The sequence below is a fragment of the Schistocerca gregaria genome, chromosome 7, assembly GCF_023897955.1.
Source record: "Schistocerca gregaria isolate iqSchGreg1 chromosome 7, iqSchGreg1.2, whole genome shotgun sequence".
Taxonomy (NCBI): Eukaryota; Metazoa; Arthropoda; class Insecta; order Orthoptera; family Acrididae; genus Schistocerca; species Schistocerca gregaria.
Window position 1 is genome coordinate 488,276,190 of NC_064926.1, and position 27,855 is coordinate 488,304,044.

The 27,855-nt window shown below is 40.1% G+C and overlaps 1 protein-coding gene across 1 annotated transcript in view; it reads left to right on the forward strand.

Annotated features, from left to right (window-relative positions):
* Positions 1 to 27,855, forward strand: part of LOC126282157 (pyruvate dehydrogenase protein X component, mitochondrial-like) — a 108,101-nt gene that overhangs the window by 55,391 nt on the left and 24,855 nt on the right. Inside the window, exon 9 of the mRNA XM_049981674.1 lies at positions 20,300 to 20,400. Within this exon, the coding sequence (XP_049837631.1) occupies positions 20,300 to 20,400 (101 nt within the window). The remainder of the gene's footprint in view (positions 1 to 20,299; positions 20,401 to 27,855) is intronic.

Consider the following 27,855-nt stretch of genomic DNA (forward strand, 5'->3'; position numbering starts at 1 on the left):
CTTGAAGTGTCACTTCCTGTTTGCTTGCCTTTAGACCATTTTGTTGGCATAGCATAACATGTTTACCAGAATGACCGACAAGGGGGTGTGATTTCCTGCTGCACTGATGGGAAGATTTTACTGTCAGACAAGCAGTGATGGCAGACACTGTGGACTGAGCCTCCCAGTAGCTTTCGGTTTCCTGTGTGAATTTGAAAACCTGAGCAATTTTAAGGATTTTGTCTAAGGAGGGATCCATATGCCATAAAGCCTGTGAGTGGAATTCCTTGTTGGGTGAAAGATGGAGAAGTGAGTCCTGAACCAAGGAGTCTGCATACAATTGGCGACTCGATTCTTTGGAGCACACGAAAGCACAATGTTGACTAAGACCACGAAGGTCAGTAGGTTCTCGATGGTTGTGCACAATGTCTATAACATTTCAAATGAGCATATGCTCACACAGGATTGACACCCATAACGGTCCCAATGCAGATAACTATGTTCAGCAAAATCAAGCAATGGAAACTCCAGGTTGGAATATCAACTATTGCTACTTACTTGCTGTAGTAACACAAGCTACTGTTGCTGTTGTTCCAGTAACTGCCGATCAAGAAGTGATTGTTCTTGCTGTTACTGGAGCCACTGCTTCATAAATTGTTCGTCCATGTTGTCCAGTATAGTAATGCAGTGGGTGTGCTGTGATAAAGCAAGCTGGGATAATTTTAATTCCGCCCTTGTTTTGCCTTCTGCCTCCTTAAATTCGCTTTTTCGCTTTTAACAATTCACCATTAACATACGTGAATATAAACTGGGTTATTCCATGCCAAATCATCCAGCCAAAAGTAGAAAATATCCAAAGTTTAATCCAAATCTATCTAGTAGTTTCCGAGTTATCACCATTTAAAGTCTTAGGCTAATTGTATTTCTAAGGCCGATTAAGACATAACTAAAGCATGCATGCTTTTACAGAATTTGAAGCAAAATTGTTAGTTTTGAAGAAGGCTCCAAATTAAACACTGAAACTGACAGATCTACAAAATTCCAATTTATAATGTTCAATCATATTGAAAAACTGTACTGGAACTAAAAATATTGTTAATTTCAAAATTGTGACATACCGTATTTACTTGAATCTAAGGCACACTTTTTTTCCGGTTTTTGTAACCCAGGAAACTGCCTGTGGCTTAGAATCGAGTGCAAAGTAAGCATGAGTTGACACGCTGGGGCTTATTGAGATTTCATTTAGCAGCACCTGTTGCTTCGTGAAATTTTGTGAAATGCTTGTGGGTGTTAGTGAACCATAATGAAGCACTTTCATTATAGCGGAAATTCAAGAGGGGAGATTTTTTTTTTTTTGCGGAACAAAATTCCTATTGTGCTGCAGGTCTGTAATACTGGATTGATGAGAGCAATGTCAGGCAATGGTGACTGCTGAGAGACAAATTATTTGAATGTTCAAGTAGCTGGAAAGCATTTGGTGGGCCAAAATGTGGCCAATATCATGCACTAGAAGTGATTTTAAATGAATCTATTAAGGAACAATGTCAGAAATTCCTGCCTGTGAATGCCAAAATTTTAAAAATTAAGGCTAGTTGCAGCTGGATTGATCTGTTTATGAAGCGCTGGGGTTTTTCACTTTGAGGCGAACTTCAGTTGCACAGAAGCTGCCATAAAATTATGAAGAAAAACTTGTGGAATTTTAGCACTTCATAATTAAGCTGCACACAGAAAAGCAATACCTTCTTGGTCATATACTGACCAAATTCCCACATATTTTACATGCCGTCAACTAATAAGGTTGACGCCAAAGGAAAGAAAGACAGAAGTGTTCTTACATCAGGGGGAGAAAAACAGCAGAGGTCCGTCATGCTTGCTTGCTCAGCAGACGGACATAAATTACCCCCATTCATAGTTTTCAAGTGAAAGACTTTACCAAAATTGGAAGTAAGGAAATGAGCAACAAAGAATCGAGTGATAGTGATTCACAATCATGACTGATATTTTAAACATTTGATATAAGATGTATTACAAACCTAATAAAATTTTGTTTTAAATTCTGATTTCTAAGTTATTTTCATTCTTATTTTATAAGTGTTGCTACTCTGCATTGCGCAGGATAGAAAAGTGGGGAGAGCTGCATCAAACCAGTCTACAGACTGAAGACAACAACACACCTTGCATTTCAAGTCATCACTAAATATCTACTATGAAAATCTGACTGGCAAGGCTGTTTGGGATGTACGTCAATATGGCCAACTCTACGGTCTGAATTTTGTCCTACCTGTGACAAGAGATGGTTGCTAATAGGAACTTCTATAAATTGTGAATTACATGCAGTATCTCTTTACCATAAGAATGATACGAATGTAAAAATTATGCCATGTATTCTTTCGTGTTTGCTGGTATCTCATTTAAATCCTGTCTGCCTAATAAATTATGAAACTAGAGTGAGACAACAGCAAACGCGGAAGAATATACATATCATGTCATGTTTATATTCGTATTATTCTTATGATGAACAGAAATGTAGCACGACAACTGACTAGATTTTTAAATCTAAGATGATTCTTATTTCTGTGCAGAATGTAATGTACTAAAGAGGCGTGTACAAAGATTTTCAAACGGAGAAAAATTTTTGCTAAACTCTTGTTCAGTACATTTTCTATCATACACAGTCTATTATTTGGTTTTTGTTGATCATTATCAAAGAAAGTAGCAGTGTAGGTAACAACAAATAGCAGTCTCTTTGCCATTGTTTTGCTAATGATACAATTCCTCTCTTTTTATTTATTGTAAGCAGCTGTAGCGCGCACAGAAGCAAGTCATGCCGCGAGCGGTGACAGGTCGTAAACACTCATTATCAGAATGCGACAAACAATGCACGACACAGTACAATGCATTTTCAGCTTAGAGTGACGTAAACACCTATAACAAAGGGAATGGCACTCATCAGATCAAAGCAAAATAAGCAATCGATTCAAACCAAACGAAGCATGTGAAATAGGAAGGGTACCCTTATAAATACGGACACAATGGACCAACTTTTCTCTCCCCTTGAATTTGGAGTCTCAAATTTCAGGTGTGGCTAAGATTTGGGATTTTTTTTTTTCCCTCGATTTCGAGTCTCATTTTTCATGTGCGGCTTAGATTCGAGTAAATACAGTAGGCATAGAAAATTATGAATAGCTAAAATCTCCCTCAAAATAACCCAATACAACCATATATTTTTGAAAACAGCATAAAATTACCTTTCAGATGGTGCAAAAAATTTGGTGGGGTTCTGAATTGTAACAATTTTTTCTTACATTAAAGTCGAAACAAGTTTTATTTATTCAAAATGTATAGAACGGCTATTTTAAGATTCAAAATGCTTATAATAGAGGTTATATAGAAGTATAAGGTTTTAAAACTATAATTTGGAAGATCAGCTACTTAAAACAGTAATTTATTAGTACATATTTTGTTATATATTTTTAAATTGGGTCAAAGATTTTACTGTAATTGTAATTTTTTTTTTTTTTTTGTTTTATTTGCTGAAGTTAAAGTCAAGAAACCTACAACATTTTTTGAGTCGTGTGAAGTGTGTTGAAGTTAAGATAAGGCAGTACTGCTATGCAAGTAGGCACATCAAAAATTCACCAGTCAGCAGTCTGCCTGCTGTTTTCCGTCAATACATGAAATTCAAGTTAGGACATGAAACCCTCCCCGCCCCCACAGCCTGCCTGTACTGCAAGTCTATCAGTGTACATTTGGCTCTGTTCAAGTTAACTGCCTTGTGTTTCGTGCTTAGTGACATTTAAACAATTGTTATATAAACACAGTTATAATTTTATTTTTATGACGTGTGTGTGTGTGTGTGTGTGTGTGTGTGTGTGTGTGTGTGTGTGTGTGTTTCTTACCATGAAGATAAAGAGCAAGTTCAAGTAAAGATTTGAAGTGTTCAGTAGGTTCATTACTATATTTTTCATGTGTAAATAGTTCACTGACAAAAAGCAAAGAAATTTATTTAATTTAGGAAAACTTGTGTAAAGAAGTAGTGGAAATTTTAGTTTGGCATACTAATAAGCAGTACAGTAAACAGGTGATATTTGTTCCCATCATTTGTGTTATTTTTTAAAGTATTTTGAAAAGAACCAAAAATCGTGTTGTGATAGTGCCACGACATTTAACAGTGCCGCCACGACAGTACGCACAAAACGGCGATAGAGGCGCTCCGCAAATCGGCTGAGTGCGGGAGCGCCACCTAGCTACGAACGGCGCCGGCCGCATGTCACGGCACGGCAGTCGAATACAAGAGACTGAGTTGTAATCATGTAATCAGCTATTGTTTCTAAGAAAGAGTGTGAATATCCATTATTGTGATTAAAGGTTATAACACATTTTGGCGTCGAGGATGGGATATTTTCACTGCATTGTGGATTTGCGTGTACGTGACGGGGCAGACATGGAACAGCTTATGCAAGCGCTCATTGAACAACAAACACAGCTGACGGCTACTATTCAGGCTCAACAAACACAGCTGACGGCAGCGATTCAGGCTTTGTCGACGTCGCTTACTCGTCGTCTGTCTTCCTCTTCTCCGCCTCCATTCCCTCCTTACGATGAGGCCACTGAAGACTCGGAGGATTACGAGAAGCGTTTGCGGCAACACTTTTTGGCTTTCGGCGTTGTCGACGCTCCTATGTGTAAGTTGTTATTTCTGTCTTCGATTTCCCCTCGAGTCTATCAGCTGCTATCTCAGTTAGCCCCTCTGCGGGAACCTGCCTCCCTGTCCTTCCAAGAAATGTGTGACTTATTGTCTGACTATTATCGAAAAAACACCCACGCCGTTGCCGCCCGCGTGGCGTTCTACCAGTGTCGTAAACAGCCCCATCAATCTTACCGGGCTTGGGCGGCGGAACTACATGGTCTGAGTAGGAAATGTCAGTTTGTCACGGACACACATCATGAGTCTTATGCTGACTCAATGGTTAGGGATGCTATTCTACGGCTTGCTCCTGATAAAGAAGTTCGACAACATGCCCTCCAACTGCCAAACCTGTCGTTGTCGGAAGTTCTAAGCATCGCTCAATCCTTTGAAGTGTCTCACGCTGCTGGCGCGCAAATCGACGCGTGGTGTGATGTAGGCGCTGTACAGTCAACTCTCGACACGGGCAATTTGCCTGTTTCACAGGAGAACGATGATGTGGCGACGGTTCACTCGCGTCAACAACGTCGCGTTGTGCCGCAACGCTTGCAGCGAAACCAGCAACCACAGAAGCCGGTTTGTTCCGCACTTCCTTCTTGCCCCCGTTGTTTCATACAGCACGACAGGGCAGCGTGTCAAAAACGTTGGGCCACGTGTAATTCATGTAGTAAAGGAGGCCACATTGCTTCTGTGTGTCAGTCCCATAAAGTTCCTGTCGACGAGAACGAGGCGTCTGACATGGATGTTCACTGTGTGCTTTCTCAAACAAATAAGTTGTTTGTTACTGTTCGTGTTCTGAATAAAGACATCCGCATGCAAGTGGACACTGGCTCTGCAGTAAGTCTCATTAATTCTCGCACGTATTTGGCGTTGGGCTCCCCTCCTTTGTCTCCAGTTACGCGAAATCTGAGGACTTATAATAAACAGAAAATTCCTATCATGGGCCAGTTTGATGCTTCCACTGCCTACAAGTCCGTTGTTCGGCCCCTCATGTTTTATGTGGTGGATCATGCGGGCACTGAAAACCTGTTCGGTTATGATGCTTTCCAGTTATTCGGGTTCTCCATTGATGATGATGTGCACTTCATATCTGAGGATATTCCGTATCAATAGCTGGATGGATTGTGTTCTGAATTTTCGTCCGTGTTCTCTGCTGGTCTGGGTTGTGCCAAGGATTTTGAAGCCCACATTACTCTTAAACCTACGGCTCGCCCTAAGTTTTTCCGAGCACGCCCTATTCCGGTGGCGTTGCGTGCACCTGTAAAGGCTGAGCTAGACAGGTTAACAGCTTCAGGGATTCTCCTTCCGGTTACCTCCAGCGAATGGGCATTGCCGATCGTGGTGGTTTCTAAACCAAACGGGAGTCTGCGATTGTGTGGTGACTTTAAAGCCATCATCAACGCTCAGAGCCTCATTGACACTTATCCTCTTCCCCGTCGTGAGGAGTTGTTTACCAAGCTCGCTGGGGGCCAGTTATTTTCCAAACTTGACTTATCGGAGGCGTACCATCAGTTGCCGTTGGACGCTACTTCCAAGGAATTACTCGTTATCAACACTCCTTGTGGGTTGTATCAGTACCAATGATTACCATTTGGCGTCGCTAGCGCACCGGCCATTTTTCAGCGGTTTTTGGAACAGCTCACGGCTTCCGTTCCCGGCTGCATAAACTATCTGGATGACATTGTTGTCACGGGAGCCTCCACTGAGGAGCACCTTCGTAATTTACGTTCACTGTTTCGGGTTTTGCATTCGGCTGGGTTGAGGTGCAATCTGGACAAGTCACAGTTCTTCCAACCCTCCATTGAGTATCTTGGTTTCCACTTGTCCCATGAGGGTATACGTCCTCTCCGTCGGCACATTGCGACCATTAACGCTCTACCCCGGCCGTCTACGGTCAAAGAACTTCTGGCGTTTCTAGGCAAGATTGCTTATTATCACAAATTCATTCCATCCGCAGCGGCGGTAGCTTATCCTCTGCATCAGCTGTTACGCAAAAACGTCCCCTTCTGTTGGTCCGACGGGTGTGAGCAGGCTTTTGTCCGCCTGAAGGGTCATTTGCTGTCGGCGCCCTGTCTTGCCACATTCCGTCCGGGTCAGCACTTGGTTCTGGCGACTGACGCGTCGCAGTATGGCCTAGGGGCTGTTCTCGCCCATCGGTATGAGGATGGGTCGGAACGACCCATCGCCTATGCTTCCAAGACCCTCAACGAGGCGCAACGGCGCTACTCTCAAATCGAAAAGGAGGCGCTCGCTATCATTTATGCTCTAAAAAAGTTCAGCGTTTTTTTTGTATGGTTCTAAGTTTCACCTCATCACCGACCACAAACCGCTGGTCTCTCTGTTCAGCCCATCGGCGTCACTTCCGGATAAGGCAGCTCACCACCTGCAACATTAGGCCTTATTCTTGTCTCGTTTTCATTATGAGATTCACTATCACCCCACGGCCCAGCACGCCAACGCTGATGCATTGTCGCGATTGCCGATGGGCCCCGACCCTGTTTTCGATCGTGATGAACTCCTCTGTTTCCACATTGATGAGGAAGAACGTCGTGCGGTCGAGGGCTTTCCACTTACAGGTTCGCAGGTCGCGTCGGCTACTGCGCGGGACCCGGTCCTGCATTGGGTGATCGGTTTTGTTCAACGAGGTTGGCCGGACAGGGCCAAGGGCCGGGCATCGGATCCCCTTCGCAACTACCATGCCTTGCGCATTCGTCTGTATGTTCGTGATGGTGTTGTTCTTCTGGCCACGGATGGCGCATCTCCACGGGTCGTGGTGCCAGCCTCTCTTCACAAAGATGTTCTCAAACTGTTGCATGAAGGCCATTGGGGTATTTCTCGGACTAAATCCCTGGCCCGCAGGCACGTTTATTGGCCCGGTATTGATTCGGACATCGCCCATATGGTTGCTGCGTGTGGCCAGTGTGCTCAACAACTGGCGGCACCTCGTACAATGCCCTCTCCGTGGCCTGATCCAGCTCAGCCATGGGAACGGGTGCACGCCGACTTTGCTGGCCCCTTCCTCGGTACTTATTGGCTACTGTTGATTGACGCCTTCTCGAAGTTTCCGTTTGTTGTTAGATGTCAGTCACCCACCACTGCGGCGACGACGCTGGCTTTGTCCAAAATCTTTGCGCTAGAAGGTCTTCCATCCACGATCGTCACAGACAATGGCCCTCAGTTCTCTTCGCAGGCCTTCCGTGATTTTTGTACTGGACAAGGGATTCATCATGTTACAGCACCTCCCTTCCATCCGCAATCGAATGGGGAGGTCGAGCGCCTTGTCCACACTTTCAAATGCCAGATGAAAAAATTCCTTAGTGATTTTTCCACAGATGACGCCCTGCTGCAATTTCTGAGTTCTTATCACTTCACGCCTCTGGGTGATCGCAGCCCTGCTGAACTCTTGCATGGCCGCCAACCGCGCACTCTACTGCACCTGCTTCACCCTGTCAGGTCTTGTACTATGTCCCCTAGTGTGGGAAAATACTCGGAGGGCGCCGACGTGTGGGCACGAGGGTATGGATCTCGCCCTAAATGGATTCCAGGGGTGGTCAAGGCTCTTCGCGGCCGCCGGCTTTGTGAAATCCGTACGGGTGATGGCACGGTTGTTCGCCATTACGACCAGATGCGCCCACGAGTGGTGGCCACGCCGGTGCCACCGCCCCATCCTTCGCCTCCTCCAGCCCGAGACGCCAGTCCTGTCGCTGCTGCCGATCTACCGTCCGTGTTGATGCAGCCGACATCGCTGCCGCTTCCGAGTATGCCGGAATGGGCCCCAGTTGCGACGCTGCCTTCTCCGGGACCCATCTCGCTGGAGCACACTCCCAGGTCCATGACACCTATGGATGCTGCTCCGGAGTTTTCACCCATCATCTCATCCAGGAGGCACGTTCCACGCACGAGCTTCCGTCCTGGACATTTTCGACCATACTCTCGTGTCTCTGCGCGGGATCTCCTCGGGGCCTCACAAGAGGCCATGGATGTCTCCGCGCTGTCCATGTCTCCAAGGAAGTGAGTGTTTTTTTTTTCAAGGGGGGAAAAGTGTTGTGATAGTGCCACGACATTTAACAGTGCCGCCATGACAGTACGCACAAATGGCGATAGAGGCGCTCCGCTAGCTACGAACGGCGCCGGCCGCATGTCATGGCACGGCAGTCGAATACGAGAGACTGAGTTGTAATCATGTAATCAGCTATTGTTTCTAAGAAAGAGTGTGAATATCCACGCAATTATTGTGATTAAAGGTTATAACAGATCCATTTAATAAACATTCTGTACCTTTAGCAAAGAAGAAAGATTTGAGGACAATTACCCTGGAAAAAGCAAAATATATTAAGGAAAATAAGAACAGTTTTAGTGTCAGGAAAGCTGTTGTGCAGTACATGTAGAAAACTGCTGAATGAGACAACACCTACTTTAGATCATGAAGATATTGCTCTACTTGAAAGTGATGAAGCAAATGAGGGTGAATTAACCAATGCAAAAGGATTAGTAGAAAGAGAAAAGTTGAATGAAATGCTTTTAGGGTTGCATGTGACACCACTTAAACTTCAGTAATTATCTACCCAATCGAAGAAAAAATATGCCAAAAAAAAGTTTAAAAAGGCAAAAGACTCGGTTAAAAAAAAGTTATCATTTGTTTTGAAAGAACAAGAATTCAACGATTTAAGTGAATCTGATAGTACAATGCATGGTAATAAATCGAAGACAAAATCTAAGGATCTTGATCATTTAGTGGATGCTATAAAGGAAAAATTCAAGACAAACTTAACCAAACAGAAAAAATACAGATATTAACATTCACTCCAAAAGTCTTGGTCTTGCATAAAAGGAGTGGAAAAATACAGTGTATCGGAATAGTTTGTGCAAAAAGCCAGAACGCTTGCAAACAAGAAACGTATTTTGGCTTTGACAGAACCCAAACAAGGCAGAACCCTTCCCCAAGAAACAATACTGTCCAACTGTTTTATGAAGATGATGAATTTTTTTACATGTTGCCAGCTGCTAAAGACAATAAATACTTACAAGCAGAAAAGAATTCTTTTATGCAACTTAGAGGAACTGTTTATTGCATTTAAAGAAAAACACCCAAATATTAAAATTGGAGTTTCCAAATTTTGCTCCTTGAGACCGAAATGGTGTGTGCTTGCTAGTTCACCTGGAACTCACAGTGTGTGTGTTTGTTTGTACCACCAAAACATTGAGCTTTTAGCAAACGCTCTGAACCAGCATGATAAAGAATCAGTACACACTATGACGGACAAATTGGTTTGTGATAGACAAAACGTGAACTGTATGTTAAGGTGTTGTGATGTGTACCCGAAAACAAGTGAATCAATGCAGCTACATCTAAAAGAAATACTAGAAGACTACGATGAAAATGAAGACATTAAATTTTCGCAGTGGGTTTCAAGTGATGGCAGAATGACTTTACAAAACAATGCTACTACCTTGCAAGGAGTTTTCTGAGTTTACTATAAGAACAATTGAGGCTCCGATACCTCATTCTTACATCACAAAAACTCAAAACTCTTACATGAAACAGAGAAAAGAAAATTTGGCATTTAATGACATTTTACTTCTTATGGTTTTTGCAGAAAACTATAACTTCATTCTGCAAAATGAAGCGCAATCCTACCACAGGTGCTCAATTCATCCAGTAGTGTTTTTTTTTTTTCTTCTAAAAATGAAGATTCCACCATAAAAGAAACATCATTGTGTTTCATTTCAGATGTTCTAAAGCATGATGTACCATTTGTTTATTCAGTACAAGATAAAACCCTAGATTTCATAAAACAAAACTTTGCTGGCATTCAACAAATTGAGTATTTTACAGATGGTTGCAGTGCTCAGTACAAAAATTTCAAAAGCATGATAAATTTATGTTTTCATTATAAAGATTTTAAATTAAATGCAAGCTGGTCATTTCATGCTACGAGTCATGGTGAAGCAACTTGCAATGGGATAGGGGCACAGTCAAGAGAACGGTAACCAAAAAAAAACTTGCAGAGCAATAGGCAAGTGAGCAGATAATAAACGCAGAACAAATGTACAATTTTTGCAAAAGTTTATTCTCAAAAATATATTTCTTCTTTTTAAAGGAAGAAGAAAATGAAACTAAAAGAACAGTGCTTGAGATTTCAAATGGGTCAAACAATACCGGGTACATGAAGTTTCCATTATTTTAAGCCAGCTTCTTGTGAAGAAATTACATCCAAATGAGTTCAGACTTGGAAATTTTGTTGAAACAAAATATTTTTATGGCTATCACAACTATTAAACCTAACCTACATTCTTTCGTTGCATGCGTATATGAGAAAAACTGGTGGATAGGAATGGTTCTGGGTTTCAATGAAGAAGAAGGGGACTGTGACATTCTTTTTATGCACCCTCACAGACCAGCAGAAACTTCCTTTTGGCTTCAAAAAGAAGACAGATGTCCTGTTCCACTAGCCCATCTTCAATGTGTAATAGCTCCTCTAGAGGTAGCATCTCAGTTCGGCAGTTTAGCTCTTTATTTGCACGAAGTAATGGCCGCTATCCACAGGGGATCTCAAGTTGATTCCGTATTTCTAGATTTCCGGAAAGCTTTTGACACCGTTCCTCACAAGCGACTTCTAATCAAGCTGCGGAGCTATGGGGTATCATCTCAGTTGTGCGACTGGATTCGTAATTTCCTGTCAGGAAGGTTGCAGTTCGTAGTAATAGACGGCAAATCATCGAGTAAAACTGAAGTGATATCAGGTGTTCCCCAGGGAAGCGTCCTGGGACCGCTACTGTTCCTGATCTATATAAATGACCTGGGTGACAATCTGAGCAGTTCTCTTAGACTGTTCGCAGATGATGCTGTAATTTACCGTCTAGTAAGGTCATCCGAAGACCAGTATCAGCTGCAAAGCGATTTACAAAAGATTGCTGTATGGTGTGTCAGGTGGCAGTTGACGCTAAATAACGAAAAGTGTGAGATGATCCACATGAGTTCCAAAAGAAATCCGTTGGAATTCGATTACTCGATAAATAGTACAATTCTCAAGGCTGTCAATTCAACTAAGTACCTGGGTGTTAAAATTACGAACAACTTCAGTTGGAAGGACCACATAGATAATATTGTCGGGAAGGCGAGCCAAAGGTTGCGTTTCATTGGCAGGACACTTAGCAGATGCAACAAGTCCACTAAAGAGACAGCTTACACTACACTCGTTCGTCCTCTGTTAGAATATTGGTGCGCGGTGTGGGATCCTTACCAGGTGGGATTGACGGAGGACATCGAAAGGGTGCAAAAAAGGGCAGCTCGTTTTGTATTATCGCGTTATAGGGGAGAGAGTGTGGCAGATATGATACACGAGTTGGGATGGAAGTCATTACAGCATAGACGTTTTTCGTCGCGGCGAGACCTTTTTTCGAAATTTCAGTCACCAACTTTCTCTTCCGAATGCGAAAATATTTTGTTGAGCCCAACCTACATAGGTAGGAACGATCATCAAAATAAAATAAGAGAAATCAGAGCTCGAACAGAAAGGTTTAGGTGTTCGTTTTTCCCGCTCGCTGTTCGGGAGTGGAATAGTAGAGAGATAGTATGATTGTGGTTCGATGAACCCTCTGCCAAGCACTTAAATGTGAATTGCAGAGTAGTCATGTAGATGTAGATGTAGATAAGATTTATGCTAATGCCCGAAAGAAAATATTTAAAACACGGAACAATTTCAATGCTTTATTGTAAAAAGAGAAAAACAGGGTGTCTACAACACGGGACAACTGGGAGATCCGGGAAAAACCCGGGAATTTTTTCATCTGGGAGAAAACCAGGAAAAACCCGGGAATTTCTAGGAATTCTGGGAATTTTTCATTGTTTTAGTTTTCAGTTAAATTTTTGTAATTTGTCTGGTAAGAACCAATACTCTAACAAAGAATATTACTGTTTCTCACTTCTGCAGAATAATATTGCAGCAATAGAAAATGAATGTGAGAAAAAAAAATGAAAATAAAACTTAAGTGGCAAAGGAAATGCACCACATGCAACAACAAAACACAGTGTTCATACAAGCTTCTGCCAACAGCAAAATGTGTGAAAGGCCTTAGGAAGACTATGCAATGTTTCATAACAACAAATTGCCTCCAATGAGCGTGACATCACAATTGTATACATTAGAATCGTTTGAGCGGTTACGAGCTAGCTTTTGCGCATGTGCATATTAGTACCTTCTCCTGCTTCTGGCTATAGAAGTGTGGAAGTTAGCTGTATAAGCAATAGCAGCAAGCAGCCAGATGCTATCCGGAAGAATTTTACTGGTGCGCCTAAGCAGCCAGATTCACGTATGCGCAACAGGCCTGGAACTAGGGGGCCGGGGCATCTGCGCTGGGCGTGGGAAGGGGAAGGGGGAGGGGGGTGGGGGATGGCGCCAAATTCATATTATTGAGAAAAAAGACCTTGTCTCACAAAGTTCATAGCATCCAGCGCACTTGGCCTATCGATTACTCACACGATTTCGAAAGTATCCCTATTGGTTTTTGAACAAATACTAAGTTGATTTCTGAAAGAATCGTTGAGTTGATTTTTGAATGCGTGCATAGTGTACGTGATGTCTCTTCCAGGGGAATCCCCATCGCATCTAGAAATAAACTTTCCTGCAGACAAAAGGGGACGGGTCTATACGAGCTGAGTGGAATAAAGCCGAGCGGGTGAATGCCAATCGCTGTGTACGTGGTTGACTCAGTTTGCAAGTGATCAGCGTTGTTATAACTACTAGTGAATTCCATAGATTCAGACTACCACAGTGGAAATAAACTACTAACAGGAATAACAGGCAACAAAGATTGCGCATTGTCCCCTCCGTGTATCCAAGAAAATGAAATTTTGACCGAAAGTTTTTGGCCAGACCGCTACAGTACTAAGGGTCAGTTACACAGTCCCCGGCTAGCAGCCGCTAAAGTTATATTCTGGGAGTAGCGCGGAAAACGCGTTGTACAAACGCGTAATAACGCCTAATCAGAGAATAAATGCGGGATAACTAAACCGGTGATTGTGGCAGGATTAGTAAAGTTAACCAGTGAATAAGTTTTGATACTGGCAGGAATAGTTACAAAATTAGTGATGACAAGTTTGATTGTTAGAACGAGGAAGGAGAAGAAATGGAGACTCTCACAAATATCTGAAGAATATGACAATTCCAAGTTTGTATAAAAATTTCGTACTACTACTTCTCGATCTCATGCTTCAGAAGCTAGAGTACATGAATGAAATGTGAAACTATTTCCTAACATAAAAGTTTTTGCTTGTAGTAGGCCTAAAGGCATCTGAATTGGTACTTCGTGAATTATATTCCGCCTTGTTATAAAAATGAACATTTGTGCCAAAACAGTCTTGTTTATTTGGCGTGTGCAGTATTAGGCAGGCCTATTTTGTTTTGCCTAGCAGTGTCAAAATACACATAATCAGATTGAGAAACCACACCAGTCCTTGGTACTACTAGTATTAACAGCTTTTTTAGTATTAGACAGTGACATTTTGTTTTTCATGTAGCAAAACGTTAACGAACTTTGTGGAGGTAATAGATTCTTTCCCAGAAAGGAAATTACACCATATAAAGCTGTGGCAAGATTAGAGAGAAAAAAAAGCTAGGACTTACAGATTGAAGAAATGTGTACTGTCTTGCTTCTCTCTTGTCTTTACTCGTTTTATATATCCTATATTTTATGCCATACAAAACACCAAGTTATTAGCTAATACACAGTAAAGACTGCAAATTTTCTGAAGAGTTCTTGTTCTGCCGGTTACAAATAATTCCATCCAGCATTAATTGTGAATTTTTTTAAAAGAGGAGCAGGAGCAGGAGAGGCTCCACAGGACATTTTGATTTCCACTGGCGTGAATATAGTTTGATGGCACCCATTACAAAATATTACACGTTTGAATTCCACAGAGCAAAATACAGAGACATGTGATGGAAGAATGCTGTGTGAAGAGGCGTGGCACTGCACTTTGTCACATTTAAGACCAAATAACATGTCTTACGTTCCCTCGAAAATATATGTTTTATGTATCAGGTTCTTCAGAAAGATGTGCGCTAGAAAATGAAGATATTTTTGAAAAGTCGATTTCGTAAATTTTTGTCACCCTACCTCAAACGCTCGAGGTCAGGGGTAGCCCCACTATCTAATATTGGCCTGGTTCAGAAATATTGTAGATCCGGACCTGATTCACAGAGCAGTTTGAGTTGTAGTGGGGAGGTGATAGTCTCTATGTGACCCATGTTTACATTAAGTGATTTTGCTGTTTCCTCTTCGTTTATTGCGCTCACGTCAAATGAAAACAAAACGGGAGCTATCAAGTGAATTAAAATACATTCACATAATTACGGAAGGCTCAAATATGTAATTAATTTCAGATTTGATTTTGTTTCCACCTTTCTGACAGTCAAGCGTTAATCGCCTTGCAGAACAATGAACTTTTTTTGTTGGTTTGTTAAGGAAATTTGACTTTTATTAATCTTTTCTGCTGAGGCAGTCAATTTATTTGTAACAAAGTGTTTAATTCCTCACTATTGGCTAGTTTCAAGTGTTTGCTGCATTTCAATTTCACGTTTTCATCCCCTAGCACATATGGCATTATGCTTTAATAAAGAACCAAACATGAGATAATACAGTACTGGTACTCCAAGAAAATTTACATTTGAATCTCGACATACGAATGTGCACTTTAAGCCGAATGATGCATTTTAGTATATTTCACAAAATTCCTATGCTCTTGGAGTATCCTCTTATGTCTTGTTTCTTTTATGACATAATGTAAGATCTTTTAATGTTTCCTGCGTCATCATAGCTGCTCAAGTGTGGCGCTTTCTGGCAACTGCTGAAACAAATCTATTTGTAACAGGTCACGGGAAAATATTCCGAATGGTTGTTTGGAAAGCGTTACTTTCGAAGTAAATTTCCTTTTTCGCAAGATGAACTCTGTGCCCAAATGTCCGATGAATTTCTTAAATCACAGAGTGTTTGACTCTCATTCAAAAATCAAATCTTTGAGGACGACCATTTAGAATATTTTCAAGCCCAGAAGATCAGACATTTATGTCGTTGTTAAAAAATTTACTGGCACATTTTTGTGATGTATCTTAAAGTGGAACATACACAAAAAAAGATCAACATTATGTGTGAAAGCATAGCTTCTCTTGCAGCTTATTAATCTTAGAGACCAATATTATACGTAAAAGCTTTTATTTTCTTGTAGCAACACTATGTGTATTAATTTAAACCATTACCTTTCCCTATTTGTGTGTTCGCACTACTTAACAGTTATGTTACTATTGGCTGACTACAGCAAATGTCCTATGCTCTGAATACCCTCTGTCATCGGCTGGCGATATCACGTGACATGAGCTACGAGTGGCGTACAAAAGCGCACCACAATCTCTATCTCAGTCCTTCGGAAAGTAACATGCGCTGTTTGGTGAAGTTCGAATTTATACTTTCATAATACGAAATGTCCAATGTACATGTTGCTAAACATCAGACATCTTTCCAAAACGTGTTTTTTCCCCTGAGTTTCGTTTTCTAAAGTGCCGGGAAATTATACGCCAGTGTATAAAACCACAACCATTGAAAGGATTGATAAGTTGTACACTTTTGAGGAAAAGTATACTGTTTCTTAACACGGAAAAGGGTATTTTCATCCGAGAAAAAGTGTATTTTTAACCAGGAAATCCAGGAATTTTTTTATCCTCGTCCATGTATACACCCTGAAAAAATACTTAATGGACATTTAAATGTAATTGTTGTACATACTGCTTCATATAAACTTAGTACAATACTTCAACTGAATAATTATTGAACTTAAAAATCATCAAAAATACTTTGTACAAAGAATTTGTTTGAAATTGAATAATTGCCAAACTCGTATTCAAATGTAACTAAACCTATCTTGTAAAATTCTCAATGTATGTATCTTTTATTTTAAAATAATCGATACATAAAACTTGAGATCATCTGGTATTTTCACAGTTGTATTGACTTCAAATATTTAATTATTGTATCAAACATGTTTTTTAAAAGTAAATTACAAAAGTTGATTTCAGTTCGTCATAAAATTGTTACAACTTAGATGCGCACAAAGTTTTTTGCACCATTTAAAAGGTAATTTTGTACTGTTTTTAACAATATGTGGTAGTATTGGGTTATTTGGAAAGAGATTTTAGCTGTTCAAAAATTTTACACCTATGTCACAGTTTTGAAATTAACAATATTTTGAGTTTCAGTTCAGTTTTTCATTATGAATGAATATTATAAATCGGAATTTTGTAGATCTATCAGTTTCAGTGTTTAATTTAGAACAAAGCAGTGAAAATTTCAAGGCTCTAGATTCAAAACTAACGATTTTGCTTCAAATTCTGTAAAAGCATGCACACTTTAGTTATGTTTTAATCGCCCTTGGAAATACAATTTGCCTAAAACTTAAAACGGTGATAATTCAGAAACTACGTGTTAGAATTGGATGAAACTTGGAATATTTTCTTGTCTTTATGCATACAATTCAAAAATAAATTTTCATAAATGTCTGTGACAGGTGGGAGTACGGCCGTGGATGACATAGTATGGAATGATCCATCTGTATTTTCATAATAGAGAAAGATTGACTCTCAGTTTTAAAGCATATAACACCAGATCTAATTTTGTGCTTAGTTTTATGTATGTAATTGATTTTCTAAATTATTTTGACTATTCGTAATTAGTATCTTTCATTATAGGGTGAAATCAGTAATTGTTTCATATCTTCAATTCTGTTGTCGACTTATAAACAAATATAAATTCTGCACTAATTATAAACATTTGGAAGACGAAATACTAGTATCTTAAAGTACCTAATTGGCTCTATTTGAAAACATGTTAGCAAAATCAGGCCTTCATGAATTCCAGAGTAATTACAGTAACAGTTTTGTCAAAACTATTGTTCGCGTAACTATATATGTTAATTTCATGATTTAAACAAATAATTTGGTGTGACCCTTGCAGTAGAAGAAACTGTTAAAAAGTGAATATTTTGATGTATTCAGTTAATTTAATGAGTTAAGTTTTAATTGTAATTTCTGTAAATTAAACATCGAACGATGTGTAGTTTCAGTACCTATTATTGTGATGATATATAAGGGCCCAGTTTTTGGTCACAAACCGAGTTTCAGACGAGGAACCTGTGTTGCTTAGTATGACAACAATGTATCAACAGTGAAATAAGTGTTACAGCAATAGGACGTGTGTTACAGCTAGGACAGTGACTGTTCAATTTATTTGAAGACTGTGAACTATGTGGTTATGTTTCTCCTGTTCGTAGATGTTCAACAGAAAACTATTATAGCAGTATGTGGAGGTTTGCCTGCAAACTATTAATGAGGCTTACGAAAAGTTCAAACAAAGCGGGAATGCACCGGTAGACAGGCACAATAAAATAACACACAAACACACACAAAATTATGGGCTTTCGCAACCGGCAGTTGCTTCGTCAGGAAAGAGGGAAGGAGAAGGAAAGATGAAAGGATGTGGGTTTTAAGGGAGAGGGTAAGGAGCCATTCCAATCCCGGGAGCGGGAAGACTTACCTTAGGGGGAAATTAGCGGAAGTTGAGGCCGCTAATTTCAAGTTGCCGCCGCTCATACCTCACCTGTCTTTCAACATCATCTTTGCCTCTGCACTTCCGCCTTGACTGACATCTCTGCCCAAACTCTTTGCCTTTAAATATGTCTGCTTGTGTCTGTATATGTATGGATGGATATATATATATGTGTGTGTGTGTGTGTGTGTGTGTGTGTGTGTGTGTGTGTGTGTGTGTGCGCGCCCGCGCGCGCGCGCTAGTATATACCTATCCTTTTCCCCCCTAAGATAAGTCTTCCCGCTCCCGGGATTGGAATGGCTCCTTACCCTCTCCCTTAAAACCCACAGCCTTTCATCTTTCCTTCTCCTTCCCTCTTTCCTGACAAAGCAACCGCCGGTTGCGAAAGCCGTAATTTTGTGTGTGTGTTATTTTATTGTGCCTGTCTACCGCCACTTTCCTGCTTGGTAAGTCTTGGAGTCTTTGTTTTTAAAATATTTTTCCCATGTGGAAGTTTCTTTCTCCAAATGTGTACCTGTCGGCTACAGTATTTACAGTAGTCAGTGTCCAAATTACAAAATCCATTTTTCAGCCAGTGTAGCAACGCAGTACGTCAACACTGAGGACAACAAACGAAGAAATAAATAAAGCAGGCGGAACTGATACAGTGGGAAAGACTCATTGCCACTGTAGATGTCTGCTGTTATGAACACAATTTATTTGGCTTATCACTGAGACAGTAACAAACCACAGTAAAGCAATAAAGTGTAGGACAGTGTCACACAAACAGAAGGTAGTCAGCCAGTATTAAGGTCTGTATGTAGTGCAGAATCAAAGCAAAAGTCATAACAGCTTGCAGCCGGTACAGTGATCATTCCATCTAGGTAGTACACAAGAGAATGAGTCCTCTGCATGGCAGGTGTACAGTTATAGCCAATCTGAGGTGACGATGTCCTGCCAGGTGACGTGACATGAACTGCAGTGGTGTGGCCTCTTCCCAGAGCACTTCTTGTTTAAATGGCTTGTAGATTACTATGCCACCTATGGTGAAGGCCGGAGGTAGGGAATGATCTCTGACAGCTCTTTGTCACTGTACAAGCCATTACTACAGAAACATTTTGAGGTTCAGCACATTATGATCCTCTGGTCCATTTATTTTTGTCCCACTTTGACAGTATTTTTTCTTTACATTACTTCATGTGACCCATTTAGCGGCTGGTTAGTGAATTTTTCATTCCTCGTAGCATCGTTCTGTTGTGTTTATAACTATCAAAAGATGCAACTGTCTTTAGAGAGAAGATGACCTTTTTGTTTTAAACTTATAGTGTATAACAATACTCAAACAAGTTTGGTAATTTGTGAATGATGGTAAAAGCTTAGCTATATTCTATTTTGAACTGTGACAAGCTACTAGTAATTGCAGGCTAAATTTAAATGTTACACATTTCTAGTTATCTGTGAACAATTCTGTATTGAGATAAAATTAAATTGTAGCATTTGCTGGATGTGTTCCTCATTAAACAAACTAATGACATTTCTACATTCTAGTTAACGTCTGTCCCACGTGAAACATGTTTGCATTTTAGAAATGTGATAGAAAAATACCTGTAGATACAGAACTCTCTTTCTGCGAAACAGTAAGTAAGCTACAACAATAGTAGAAAATACTAAGGGAAGTTTTATCAGAGATTGTTATTTGGGTTTTGCTTCATATCTCAAAAAAGATTTTTAATGTAGTCATTGTTTGTCATTGTAAGAACCTAAAGCTATCCTCATCCTCCTCTTTGGTAAAAAAGTGTGCTATTCCGGCTACAACAAAACAGTACCATGACAGGGTGATTATTTATTGTCATTTGTATTTTGGAATAATTAGTTTATTTTAGAAATATCATTTTTGTAATGTGTTTCAGTGTTTTTTTGATGCTTTCAACTCTGATTTGACAATTTAAAAAAAGTAAATTATATATTTATTAAAAATTAGATTTTATGAGCTTTTTTAAGCAATTACATTTAATACAAAATCTTTTGACTGTATTATAACATCCATTATATTCATAGGGTATCCAATTTGGGCATGTTTGGCATTGGAGAGTTCAGTGCTATCATCAATCCCCCACAGTGTGCCATTCTTGCAGTCGGAGGTGGGAAACAAGTAATAAGTAAGTAATTGTGCAGATAAAATTGTAGTGAATAAAAATTTAAGTGCATAGGTGGATAGATAAATGGATATTATTTTAGTTCCATAGGTTCATGGTGGAGAAACCCACATGGAAGTAGAACATGTCATACAAACAAAAATACAGATTACATATTCATAAAAGAAGTGACATTCAAATGTTCCTTCCACAGATCCTACATGAAATTACCTTCAGTTATTTAGAATAATTAAAAAAACTGAATATTACATTCATTTAAATATTAACAACAAACTTTGCCTCCAGCACTATATGCAAGAATAAAACTCATCCATCCCTGTTTTAAAGTACAATAGAGGATTGTGGTATTGGCCTAACATTATGTTATTATTCTTGTAGTGCAAGTAAAAAGCTTTCATAGTGTCTGCAGCTCTGGAAAGTTTGTAAACAGTTGCATAGAAAAAACTGCATTACAGATTGTGCACTTTATCCTAAGTTGGTACATAGTAAAATGGAAGTAAGTAAAATTTTAACTTATTAGCAAAACTTAAATCATTTCAATAAAAGAAATTAATTACTGATGCTATATTGTAGTAATAACTGTAAACATTCCAGATCACTTAAAAAGAAACGTGAAACAATGTAATAAAAATCCTTCAAGGGTCTAGAAGGAATTATTTGCAACACATCATTAGAGATGGATCACTCAGTATTTTAATTGGAGAATGATGGGCGAAGGAATTGGTTGGGGCAGCCTTTTAGAGGAAACATCAGTAACGTTTTCTCACATTTGCATTTAACATTTCTCCTCTATATAGTACTACATAATAAACATAAAGCAGTCTCTGTAGATTCATTGACCATGAACACATTGGACTTCATTGTTATGAATCAATCTTTTGTGTGTCTACAGATATGCACAAAATCTCTTTGAGTATATGGTGTACAGAAATGCATCAGAATGCACACACACAGCCCCTTACTTTCAAAGAACATGAAAGATAACAATGATCGAATCATTTACTTCAACAGGAAGCATGAGAAAAAATGAGATGAGATGATCATGTGCCATTATTGGCTGGGACACCCCAATTTATTCAACACAACTTCAGCGGCTTGTGTATTGATGACGATGAAATGATGATGAGGATAAGACAACAGCCATTCCCAGAGCGGATAAAATCTCTGAACCAGCCAGGAGCTGAAGCCGGGCTCCAAGCATGGCAGTGAGCCTTGTTGACTGCTCACCCACTGAAGAGGAAAAGCATGAGTAAATCAAAGCACAACTCTCATACTTCAGAGAAGTTGAGAATAGCCAAGATGCCATAAGCAAGTGAATGGTCCAAAACAATAATGAAGAGAGATATCCAAAAACAATAGGAAAGCAATACAGCATAAATTTGGCAAAATGAACAGCTTACTAGATTGAAGCAAAGTGCTTAAAACTCTTCTGAAATAGCACAAAGTACCATGTAGCTTTGGGGTACAGCGATTTTCATGGACACTGTGTAAACGACTATTGCCACAAGTTGACTCTGTCATAATTGCTCTTATGGTCAACATGTTCATTTCTTGTGGGAGATATGAAAAGACAAAACACAGTGACACACAATAATATTCTCTGACACAGATTTGTACTACTTTGCATTTTTTTTGTTTCCATTTGTTCTTCTTGCAAGTTGTTTAATGTATTCCAGAAGGCACATGGTTTCTTGAAAGACTAATTTTATCTTTGTGAACTAAAGTTCGGTTTCAAACACTATATATACTTTTTTTCAGTAATAAACTTATATTGTCTCTCTCTCTCTCTCTCTCTCTCTCTCTCTCTCTGGGAGAGAGAAGGAAAAGCTTAAAGAAGAAAGGCAATACAAGTGTGTTGAATGAAATAAACCTGGAATTTTTTGAAAGAGCATTGCAAAGAGGTGAATGAAATGATGAAAGTAAGGAAACTGGAATGTGCCTATAAATCAATTAAACAGTTATTTGGAAATAGATGAGTAAGATGCATGGAGTCCAAAATTAAGATGGAATGATAATGAGCAGAAAGGTGGAAACATTACCTCAGAAAGCTGTATGCAGAAAATAATGAAGATCTGGAACTGGATAACACCAAGGAAGCAGATGCGGAAGACAAAGGAGACTGTTATCTTATCTGACGACTTCCAACATTGCGGTCAGACAGTTAAAACCAGAGAAAGCCACAGAAGTTATTGTACCAGAAAAGTCATCAACGCTGCTGGAGAATGGCTACATGATGAAATCTTCCATCTCGTACAAGTTGTATAAAGAACCAGAGAGCTTCCAACAGACTTCCAAAAATGTTACAGTGCAAGTACCAAAGCAAGCATCTGCATACAGGTGTGAACACTATACAACCCTCAGTGGTAACCTGAGCCTCCAAGATCTGATATCTATCAGTCTAAGGAGAATCAAAGACAGGATAGATGCAATGATCATAGAAGACCAATTTGGCTTTAGGTAAGGTGTGGGCACAGGAGAAACTACTGTGAGCTTATGATTAATGTGTGAGCAAAGACTAAAAAAGGCTCAGGACACATACATTGCTCTCATTGACTTAAAAACAGCATTTGACAGGGCACGTTGGTGACAATTTTTTTGAGGTACTGAGAGAAAGTGGCATAAAGTGTGACAGAAGAGTAGTGCTGAGACTCTATACAGAAGAGATGGCTGTGATAAGATGTAGAGAATTCAGGAAGCAGGAGGACGATGGTTCAATCCCATCTCCAACCATCCAGATTTAGGTTTTCCGTGATTTCCCTAAATCGTTTCAGGCGAATGCTGGGATGGTTCCTTTGAAAGGGCACGGCCGATTTCCTTCCCAATCCTTCCCTAACCCGAGCTTGCGCTCCGTCTCCAATGACCTCGTTGTCGACGGGACGTTAAACACTAACCACCACCACCAGGAAGCAGGGACTGTTAAGCAGGATCTAGGATAGGACTTTTCCTGTCTCATTCAATGGGTATAGTCAGGGAAAAACTAGGAACGATATGTGGAATTAAAGTTCATGGTAAGAATATGGTCTGGTTGAAATTTCATGATGATATTGTGTTGTTAAGTAGGGATGTGGAACAATCAGAAACAGTGCTGACCGTGGTAGAAGCCAGCTTGAAAATTAATAAAGCTAAAACAAAAATCTTTGTACCGAGCAGACAAAGCACCATTGCTCAGTGTTCACTTAACAGTGAGTGACTGAAGACTTTCATATCTTTTTCTTACCTAGAGAGTAAAATTACATTAGGTGGAATACCAAAGAAGCAAGTCAAATCTACCAGGCAAACACTTCTTTTACAAGAAAAGGAACCTTTTCATATCAAGCTGCATAGACAAACATGTTGGGAAAGACCTCATAAAGACATTTGTTTGGAGTGTGTTGCTGTACGGAAGTGAAACATGGACACTCAAAGAAGCAGAACAACACAAAACAGTAGCCATTGAAGATGTGGTTCTACTGGAGAATGCTGATGATTGTGTTGGTAGACAAGATATAAAATGGAGAGGTGCTTCGCAGATTGGAGGAAATGTAGCTGTGTCTTTGGAAACATATCCAACAGAAAGGGACACGAGTCAGCAATCTGCCGAGGCATAATTGTGTCATTAAAAGTAACATTGACGGGACAAAAGAGAGAAAGAAGATAAGGCATACCAAGGCTGGAATGCATCACCCAGATCAAGGAGGATACCAGTTACACCACCCATACTGCTCTCTAGAAGATGGCAAAAGACAGAAAAGCATGGTGAGCTGCTGCTGACCAACATGATGGTTAACTACATAAAAGGAAGATGTCTCAATATTTTGGCAGATGCAAGGATCAACAAAAAAATATATTTTATTATATTTTGGTAGGTAATAGAGTAATTATAACTTTTTTGGGCACTAAGTCCACATCTGGCCTTAGCTTCTTTCTGTCACGTATAGTTTTGTTACAATATGACTTCGATATAAAATAGAAAATTATCAAAACACGTGTAATTTTTCATTATGTTTTAGTGAAGTATACATGTTGAGGGAGATAAGACAGGCCACCTCAAATATAGCCAGAGTGAATAAATATATAAAAGCGAACTTTTTGCCAAGCTATAACAGACAATATGGCAAATTTCCTGACACTCGCGAGTAATTTTGTCCATTTTTGTAAGTTGCAGCATTACTGCACCTCTTTTTTAAATGGAACTTTATGCTTGTTTCTGTGACATTTGGAAGAAACTTCTAAGAGAACTTCAACAACGTAACATGTATGAGACTTGTTCAAATAGTATCAAGATAACAGTCCCGCAAGCCACAGGTTCACTATCAGGAGAGGATAGTCCACAAATGTTTGCCTTACTGTACCAAGTTTAAGGAAACACATAACATGGGTGTGGTTCTTGTGTTTACCTGTGTACTTGAAGCCCAAAAGTCTGTATTCTGTTGTAGTGATCAGATGACTTGCTCCTAAAGCTTCTGAGACATTTATATTACATACGACTTTCAAAAAAGCGAATATTGTTTGGCAAGCATGGCAAACTATAAGAGCAGGAGTGTGGTTATTTGCTTAAAAGTATCCAGATCATGCCAAGCACTCATGATCCGTCTTTGCAAACATGATAAAAAGAAGGTTCTCAAGGCTGGAAGTGTGAAAATAAAATATGCCAAGAGCAGGTGATGAAAGAAATGAAATTAACATTTTATCAATAGTAGCACACAATGCAAATATCACAAGAGGCATCTTGGAAGTACGACAGGGATCAACCAAATGAGTGTGCTCTGAACACTACATTTCATCCTCTTCATGTTTTGCACCTACAGCTTCTTGGCAGCGACTTCCAAAATTGGGTATAGTTCTCTGAATTCTGTCTTCGAAAAGTGCAAAGTGATGTGGCGTATCTGTGAAGAATTTTGTTTAAGAAAGAAGCATCGTTTACAAACCATGAGCAAGTCAATCTTTGCAATATGCCCTAATCATAATATCAAAATTCACTCTAAATAAAAATATATTAAAAACAAAGATTCCAAGACTTACCAAGCGGGAAAGCGCCGGTAGATAGGCACAATGAATAAAACACAAACACACACACAGAATTTGAGCTTTCGCAAGCGGCGGCTGCTTCATCAGGAAAGAGGGAAGGAAAAGGAAAGATGAAAGGATGTGGGTTTTAAGGGAGAGAGTAAGGAGTCATTCCAATCCCGGGAGCGGAAAGACTTACGTTAGGGGGAAAAAAGGGTAGGTATATGCTCGTGCACACACACACACACACACACACACACACACACACACACACACACACACACACACACACAGACACAAGCAGACATATTTAAAGGCAAAGAGTATGGGCAGAGATATAAGTCAAGGTGGAAGTGTGGAGGCAAAGATGATGTTGAATGACAGATGAGGTATGAGTGGCGGCAACTTGAAATTAGCGGAGATTGAGGCCTGGTGGATAACGAGAAGAGAGGATATATTGAAGGGCAAGCTCCCATCTCCGGAGTTCGGATAGGTTGGTGTTGGTGGGAAGTATCCAGATAACCCGGACGGTGTAACAGTGTGCCAAGATGTGCTGGCCGTGCACCAAGACATGTTTAGCCACAGGGTGATCCTCATTACCAACAAACACTGTCTGCCTGTGTCCATTCATGCGAATGGACAGTTTGTTGCTGGTCATTCCCACATAGAAAGCGTCACAGTGTAGGCAGGTCAGTTGGTAAATCACGTGGGTGCTTTCACACGTGGCTCTGCCTTTGATCGTGTACACCTTCCGGGTTGCAGGACTGGAGTAGGTGGTGGTGGGAGGGTGCATGGGACAGGTTTTACACCAGGGGCGGTTACAAGGTTAGGAGCCGGAGGGTAGGGAAGGTGGTTTGGGGATTTCATAGGGATGAACCAAGAGGTTACGAAGGTTAGGTGGACGGCGGAAAGACACTCTTGGTGGAGTATGGAGGATTTCATGAAGGATGGATCTCATTTCGGGGCAGGATTTTAGGAAGTCGTATCCCTGCTGGAGAGCCACATTCAGAGTCTGATCCAGTCCCGGGAAGTACCCTGTCACAAGTGGGGCACTTTTGGGGTACTTCTGTGAGAGGTTCTGGGTTTGAGGGGATGAGGACGTGGCTCTGGTTATCTGCTTCTGTACCAGGTCGGGAGGGTAGTTGCGGGATGCGAAAGCTGTTTTCAGGTTGTTGGTGTAATGGTCCAGGGATTCAGGACTGGAGGAGATTCGTTTGCCACGAAGGCCTAGGCTGTAGGGAAGGGACCGTTTGATATGGAATGGATGGCAGCTGTCATAATGGAGGTACTGTTGCTTGTTGGTGGGTTTGATGTGGACGGATGTGTGAAGCTGGCCATTGGACAGATGGAGGTCAACGTCGAGGAAAGTGGCATAGGATTTGGAGTAGGACCAGGTGAATCTGATGAAACCAAAGGAGTTGAGGTTGGAGAGGAAATTCTGGAGTTCATCTTCATGATCTGGATTCACAGTGAAGAACAACTCCAGAATGCTTACTACTAGAACAGTTATCCAAATATTACACTTTAGTAATTAGTTCTGCAGTGACATATAAAGTTTAGTTTGTTGCTTATACATATCTCAGTTCGGTGTAACTCCTGCTTCCTGTCACTGCTGCTGAAGTCGTCGTCCCGGTCCATTTAATCTGCAAACTGGGTTTAGTTACATGAATTCCATGAAATAATCCAGGTACCAAGTCGTTTTATGGTAGTTTATTAATGACAGGCTGCACAATTTCTTCCTGGTGGGAGCCCACTGCACAAAATAGTCTACACAGTCACAAAACAGTAGTAGTACAACAATTAGATTAATACAGTGACTGGCGACAGTAGTCACATCTGTCAACTGTCTCCAACTGAGCTTTTCTGAGCCTTCTGCTCCCCCTGTTTATATGTTCTTAACAATGGAAAAAAAACCTAGACCGCAAATTTTTAAAATTAACAATTAAAAGTTCAAAGTTATTATGAATAACAATACGCAAAACCTTTGGTATTTTATGCCCAAACTGATGTATTCACATAAAAGATTTTTATGTAATATTTACATCATGTTATACAAAATACTGAAAAACTACAATGCCAACCTAATTTTTCTTAATTATGGCTTAATTAGTGAATGCAAAATAATACCAGCATATATTGGATGAACATGACATACAAGTAAAGAAAGGAAAGAATTATGTTTATGAAATTTAATATTTATACAAAATCACTCTTTACATACAATTGGAATTACGAAACTTTCAATGAATTGCCTCCTTGGAGACTATTTCATTAGAGTGTTGAAAAAGGAATGTAAAACAAGGAGTTGTTTTATTTCAAGTGCCTGGCCAAAAGACATGTTTTGCGTGCTAATGCTTTTGTATATGACACCCCCATGGTCCCTCACTGCCGAAGGGAGGATGGGAATACAGCCTGGGGAGCAGTGTCCTTTGTAAATAACAGCACAACTCCATCCCAGACAGAAAGATGATT